A 6857-nucleotide genomic window follows, 5' to 3' on the forward strand; every position below is an offset into this window, starting at 1 on the left:
TGAATATTTAGCGTATTACGGCGCCTACATGCTCACTTAACGCGTTAGGTCAATGAAAATAACCGAGAAAATCATCTATCAGAGAGCAGAGCTGATGGTCTAAAGTTAATCTATCGAATAATAAAAAATTGAAACATTAAAAATATCTTCAAAAAAAAAAAAAAACAGTTCACGGGAATTTTCCTGCCGACATTGAATGCAGTGGCAAACTATTGGCGAACACTCAAATTTAAAAGATAACTTGATGGAATAGGTAGATTATTGGTATGATAATTACGATTCGACAGTATCGTATGTTGTACAGATAAATTACGAAAAAAAAAAAAATTGAAATAACAACGCCTTCTGCAGTTTTGATTGGCGTTGGGTGGGGATTATTTAGGGACTCTTAGAACGAACCAGAGCAAAGCATAGAGTGTCTGGGGGGGAAAGTCATTCGATTCGTTTGGATGTCGCTTTGAAGTAGCTAATTATTTTAGAACGGATTGACGAATTGAAGTTGCGTATAATGTGAGACCCGTGAGGCGATGAATTACTGTCGTCACACGTTTTGTGACCCATCGAAATACTTGACGCATGGGTACACGGATGACGTTTGTGTTTGAGGTTAGGTTGTCGCCGCCAGTTCACCCTATGAAAGACCGACACCGAGATCCACGGCGCATGCAACACGTCGACAAAATCTATAGATTGAGAAAATAGTTAAATATCATTGATAACAGCGATGGGGCTTTTCTGCATATCGTAAGTTCGCTGCTGTGTGTTACTTGTTTTAACAATGACACACTTTCAATTAACTCTGAAGATTTACGAAAACATTTTTACATATTCCTTGAATCTATTTTAAAACATCTTGATGGTTAGATTTATCACTCAACGTATACTTCGTTACAGATGCTCGATAATATCCACACTCAAAGTGTTGCTGTTCATTGGCGTTGCAACGTTTATAGGCGGTCTCATCGTTTTACCAATTTTGATAATTTACGTCAGAATACACTTTGCCAAAAACCGAGCAGGAAGACTGAGAAAGGAAACTGTTGTCGGATTTTTTCATCCGTATTGCAATGCTGGTGGTGGAGGTGAACGAGTCTTATGGGCTGCCATCAAATCTATTCAAACAAAGTAAAGATTATTATTCACCGAAGATGGTTGCTGATAATTTTTGCAGACAGCTTTGAAATTTTGTATTTCCGGATTTGTAGCTGCATCTCAGAAACTAAGAAGTTTTCTAAGAGAATGTTTCCTCATTTTCAGATATCCCAGCGTACACATAGCAGTGTACACTGGAGATTTGGATGCCGAAGCAGAGCAGATTATAAAAAAGGCTGAAAAGGGATTCAACATTCAGTTGAAGCCAGGAATCGAATTTATATACTTACATAAGAGAAAATGGGTAGAAGCTGCTCCATATCCTTACTTCACATTGCTAGGACAAAGTCTTGGGTCAGTCTGGTTGGGTCTCGAAGCATTGAACAGCTTACAGCCAGGTGAGAAAATTTCTGAAATCCTCTCTTTATCTGTTGTACAGCTTACAAATACGTTTAAAATTGTAACGATACTAAAAGAATTACCAAGAAATTTCTTCCATTCCTAGTGATATTTTCAAATTTACATTATTTCAGATATTTACATAGACACGATGGGATATGCATTCACATATCCCTTGTTCAAGTATATCGGTGGCTGCCAAGTTGGATGTTATACCCATTATCCTACAATTTCTACAGACATGTTGAGACATGTCTATCGCAGGGTCGTATCTCACAATAACAGACGTATCATAGCAAGAAATCCATTTTTATCAGCTGCTAAAATAGCGTATTACAAATTATTTGCTGCTGTAAGTTTTGAAGTTATGTTTACTATGCGGATGTGGCGAATGGCTCTAATTTTTTCAACACGGTTCTATTATTCTTCTACAGATATATGGGTTAGTGGGTCGATGTGCTGAAACTGTAATGGTGAATTCTACATGGACAGAAGAGCACATTAATGCAATATGGAATTGTCCTTTCAAGACTCACAGGGTCTATCCTCCTTGTGATGTGGAGCATTTGACGAAACTACCCTTACTTACCATGGAAGACAAGAATGGGATAATCAAAATTGTGTCAGTTGGTCAGTTTAGGCCTGAAAAAGATCATCCCTTACAATTGAGGGCCTTGTACGAACTCAGGTCTATAGTCAGTGAAGAATTATGGGAAAAGGTAATGTCAAACATCAGTAAAAATGAATGGTGTCGAATTAACGCACTCGCGAGACATGAAGATTGTTACTTTATAGATTCGTTTGGTATTCATTGGATCGTGTCGCAATACTGACGATGAGGCCAGAGTAAAAGACATGCAAGATTTAGCAAAGCATTTAGCACTAGATGAAAACGTGGAATTCAAATTGAATGTTCCATATCCTGAGTTAGTGAGAGAACTACAAGAAGGCACAATCGGGATCCATGCCATGTGGAATGAACACTTTGGTATCGGAATAGTTGAGTGTATGGCTGCCGGACTAATCATGGTTGCACATGCTTCTGGAGGCCCCAAGTTTGTATTACGTCATACTACTTACCTTATTCTGATCTTCATTTCAATAGTGGCTAAGTAAACATTCTAATTGTGGTAATTTTTTTACCGTCTTAAGTTATTAATGTTAGTTAAAGTTGTACTCTAGTGGCGAGTCGTTATAGTTTTGATTGTTTATTGCAGAGCTGACATAATAGAAACCCAGCGAGGAAGTCAAACTGGTTTCCTAGCGGAGAATGAGAAAGAGTACGCTAAAGTAATGGCGTACATTATGAGCATGCATGCAAAGGACAGGGATCAGATTAGAACTGCGGCAAGGTAAAAAAAACTTATCCAAGTGCAATCAAGGATTAACTTGTTCAGCATAAATTTATTTTTTATTTACTATGTTGAATTTACGAAAAAATTTATTATATAAATTTATATAAGCTTACTCTCATATCAGTAACTAACTGAAATTTTATTTCAGAGCATCTGTCAATCGATTCTCAGGGGAAAATTTTGAAAAAGGTTTTTTGAGAGCAGTGGAACCTTTTTTCCGGTCAAAACAAGAATAAATACTGGTTAACTTATTTTTTCTTAGATGAAATATCAATTAAAAATCATGACCCTATTTATATCTATACTGTACATAGTAAAATAAAGTATGCAATGTATCTTACGAATGGGCGAAAAGAAAATTATTGGGTAGAGTTTGGAAGCAAGAACTTTATTCGTTCAAATTGAATTTGAACATTCTTACTCACTGAGAAATCCACATCAGATAATAGAAAAGTAAGGCATTATCGGGTTGATTTAATTTAACGGGTAAAAATAAATGCAAAATGACTAGGCTAACTGGCGACTGTCATCCAGTCACATCGATTAAAAAAAAATTATTCTATTGTACTTATCAGCTACCTACTTTCTTTATCTCTTCAACTCTATTCGAATACAACAGTTTTACATTCAAAGTCTGTTATAGAATACTAGGCTAAATCTTGATCCAAATAGATTTGTGAATGTGTGTACGATTTGAATTAATGATCAATGATCAACGATTAAGAGGCATTTGATGAGTCGTCAATAGTCAATCCAAGTCCTATACACTCTAATGTATATGATGGAGGATCTTCCTCTTTGTTATGTTCCTTCGAGAACTGAAAGCGAAGTCCTCTGTGACCAAGCATCAATTCGGCAACTTGAATAGCCGTTTGAGTATGGCAGGTCAGTTCTCTGGCTCCTGTTCTAACTTTGGATTTCCCAGAAGCCAGGGTCATCAGAATAATCATCTGGTGATAATGGTAATATTATACCCATATGTATAACAATGGAAGTATCGTATTTCGAGTGAATCCTTACCTGATCTTGCGTATGTTCATCAACGCAAGCACCTTCCCTAACAGGAACAAGAATTTCATTAGCAGCAGTTATACCTGCTGGAGTTTGGGTTGAAGGGCCGAGTCCAGAGCCCCCAAATACACAATCAGTGCTTGTGCGGCAGACTATACTGAAATTTCATAATAAATTTGAGTCGATAATGTCTTTCTGAATTGCATGAACTTTCATTTATCAAGAGTGTTGAATTGTTTGGCATAGTGCAATGCAATATGTAGCCATTTAATGGAAATCGAGTAAAGTGCATAAAACTGTTGTAAAAAGTCATTAATTCCTGCTACATAATTTTGTAGTAAAGGCAACTGACGATTTCACGCGAAATAATTTCGTGTACTTCTTGAAAAATGTAACTCACTTGATACCAGATCCATTTCCCACTGCCATAGTCCTGTCCTCTCTGTAAGTTTCAATGTTAATAGGTGGAACTGGTATTTTGGTGTCGTCTAATTTTTCAGTTATGGTTTTTTTAGCATCATCAGCCATTCGGTTTGCTTCCTACACATAAATGATGGAAAATTATAGTTAAATGAAAGTTGAGTTACCACATTTTCTTCGTTTGCATATTAGAATGATGAGTGAAGTATTTTACTCAACTGGCTGTTTATAATACTAGCTACTTCTGGCCATAAGACACTATGGTAATACCCACGTTAATATTGACAGTTCCAGCAACGTAAGCCCATCCGGAAATACTGACTGGTTGACCTGGTTCCAACAGCATCACAGCATTCAATTTCTCCACAGGCTGTATCCTCAGGTGAACTTCTCCACCACCCTTTGGGAAGTATCCCCTTCAGTCATTAAAAAACTTTAAATCTGTTACTAACATGCATTGTACAACGTTATTTAGAATAATGGGCGATGGGAGCAGGTTACTAGTTCGGAAGTATTTATACAAACTTTCTTTCAAATGCACATCTGTGTTTCAGATAAAATCGTTATGACTTTATCCGATATCTAACAAATATTTTTCGCATAACGATATGAGTTTTTCTTACAATTAGAGATTGATGTGCATCAATTGAAACGGATTATCCGTAGCTTAGCATTCTCAACTGCTGCACGAAAAACTACAATTGCTAAATACCTTTTGACTACTGTGAAATCGAAATCAGCTCCAAATTTGTTGAGCAATGGACGGAAGACTTCGGTGAGATATTCTATTGATGGACCCATGGGAACATTGGTCCCACCTTTGAGAATCAATGTAATAGGAGTCGATCCAGGAACAAACAGAGCACATGGAAGGGCCACTTGAGCTAACAGAGTAATGCATCCTGCCGTATGGATGTCGGCATACAATTCTCTTCTGCAATTATGAAGAGACTCTGGCCAGAATTCCAATCGAGTTGAGCCAATGTATGTCCCAGTCACTCGCGCGTTACACATCTGTTTCACTAGTTCCACTCCTGTGAATATTACCCACAATATATCTTCAAGCTGACATTTAAGTTGATGCAGATGATCATTGATTGAAATTAGGAATAGAATTAAGAGTGTAGAAGGCGTAATGAAAGAAAATTGAATGGATTCACCTTTTAAATGTTGTGCCGAAAGTCCAGGCTTCGGACGGCCGGCTCGAATATTAATTATTTCCACTGGTATTCCGTACAGAGCACTTAGACTCAATGCTATCCTGAGAACTTGTCCTCCCTATGAGTGAAGAGACTTGATTATTAATACTCAGAAAATTACATAATGGGAAAAAAATGACAGAATCACAGGAAACTTGTTTTTTCCATGGACTAAATTAGTACAGAGATTTTTTTATCGATGATCTACAAACGTTTTCCTCAATCATATGGAAAGTGAGGCAAGAGAGAAAAAATAAGAAACGAATAGGTGTGAACGAGAGGATCATCTTTAATGAAAATTATTAATTTGATTGATTATTATAAATTGTGGAGAGATTGCGTACGCTTATAAGCTATAAATAATAGACGAACGAAAATAGATTGAAACATACTTACACCCTCTCCTAGACTACCGTCAATTTTTAATAGAGATGCCATCACACCATGCGCTTTATTCATTATAATTAAACGATCAGCGAAATGAAACTTTTGACGTTCAAAAGCCCAAATTATGTTCAGCCCGATTTAAATCCTTCGTGAACTCCGTGAACCACGTCAACTGGTTGTCAAACACCGGTTGTCATTTAAAAATGAATGACTATTTGCGGGATCGGACGAAGCTCTTTAAAGTGCGATTCACAATGAACGTTCTTGGAAATACGAAGCTGAGAATGGCTGCCACTCAGAGTGTCGTATCAGTTCAGCCAATCACACCGTACAATGTTTCTGAGAATTCGCTACGCTAAGTCGTAGGTCAGGGTTTCTGAATGAAAAATGAACTACCGCGTAGTATTAGAATCGCCATAATGAATGTGAGACCGTGAGCAAGGCCGAAAGCGCCATCTAGCTTTGCCATAGTTAACTAAATACCTTTGATTTCTCGTGCTCTTTAAGTAAATGTTACTGACAGTCGATAATAAGAAACAGCGAAAACAATTGTCTCCTAAATCTAGGGGTTATTTTGTTTTATTATTTGCAGTTATGCGATAACAGGATTTATTTCGGTGTGTTTAAAATTTCCATTTTTTCTTTATAATTCTCTGTGAAATGTTTATAAAGTGGACGATGACCGTTGAGACTCTGCCATGACCTCGATTAATGCTGAGAAAGGTAAGATTATTTAAACCGAAAAATCATCGGACAGATCTTCGTGACGTTTACGCGTCGGTTTCATTCACACTAATCATCGATTTAATTACCATTTTAAATGTACCGGGCGTCGATTGATCATGCACAGTAATTGCTATCCGCAGAGACCAGCCGACTCAAGTCAACGCTTGGTAAGAGCACGATTGATAAATGCCCGGGGTTTGCCCGCGCTGCCTTCGCGAGGTCTACTTCGCCGAGGAAAAATTGGCCCTTGGAAAAGTCTGGCACAACT

At 37.5% G+C, this 6857-nt stretch overlaps 2 protein-coding genes across 3 annotated transcripts; one reads left to right on the forward strand and one right to left on the reverse strand.

The window, feature by feature from the left end:
• Window positions 1-330: 330 nt before the first annotated feature.
• LOC124179409 (GDP-Man:Man(3)GlcNAc(2)-PP-Dol alpha-1,2-mannosyltransferase) lies at window positions 331-3186 on the forward strand. Its single transcript, XM_046563736.1, has 8 exons — window positions 331-744; window positions 895-1125; window positions 1258-1490; window positions 1626-1843; window positions 1926-2210; window positions 2287-2546; window positions 2709-2843; window positions 2995-3186. The coding sequence occupies exons 1-8, from the start codon at window positions 725-727 to the stop codon at window positions 3080-3082; spliced, it is 1470 nt and encodes a 489-aa protein (XP_046419692.1). The 5' UTR covers window positions 331-724; the 3' UTR covers window positions 3083-3186.
• Window positions 3053-6254, reverse strand: LOC124179410 (RNA 3'-terminal phosphate cyclase). 2 transcript variants are annotated; one of them, XM_046563737.1, is made up of 7 exons: window positions 5873-6254; window positions 5438-5555; window positions 4990-5311; window positions 4552-4693; window positions 4258-4397; window positions 3867-4014; window positions 3053-3796 (listed from the first exon to the last, which is right to left on the reverse strand). In XM_046563737.1, exons 1-7 carry the CDS (start codon window positions 5933-5935, stop codon window positions 3566-3568), a joined length of 1164 nt encoding a protein of 387 aa, XP_046419693.1. In that variant the 5' UTR covers window positions 5936-6254; the 3' UTR covers window positions 3053-3565. The 2 variants fall into 2 exon arrangements, with proteins under 2 accessions (XP_046419693.1, XP_046419694.1); XM_046563738.1 differs by having other exon boundaries at window positions 5869-6253.
• Window positions 6255-6857: the final 603 nt, after the last annotated feature.

This window comes from Neodiprion fabricii, chromosome 4 (assembly GCF_021155785.1).
Source record: "Neodiprion fabricii isolate iyNeoFabr1 chromosome 4, iyNeoFabr1.1, whole genome shotgun sequence".
NCBI lineage: Eukaryota > Metazoa > Arthropoda > Insecta > Hymenoptera > Diprionidae > Neodiprion > Neodiprion fabricii.

Coding starts and splice junctions, on each gene's coding strand:
- LOC124179409 (XM_046563736.1), top strand. CDS start 725: ATGGGGCTTTTCTGCATATC. Junction 1,844..1,925: donor ATTACAAATTATTTGCTGCT/GTAAGTTTTGAA, acceptor ATTCTTCTACAG/ATATATGGGTTAGTGGGTCG. Junction 2,844..2,994: donor CAGATTAGAACTGCGGCAAG/GTAAAAAAAACT, acceptor ATTTTATTTCAG/AGCATCTGTCAATCGATTCT.
- LOC124179410 (XM_046563737.1), bottom strand. CDS start 5,935: ATGAATAAAGCGCATGGTGTGATGGCATCTCTATTAAAAATTGACGGT. Junction 4,398..4,551: donor CTGGAACTGTCAATATTAAC/GTGGGTATTACC, acceptor ATTTATGTGTAG/GAAGCAAACCGAATGGCTGA. Junction 3,797..3,866: donor ATGAACATACGCAAGATCAG/GTAAGGATTCAC, acceptor CATTATCACCAG/ATGATTATTCTGATGACCCT.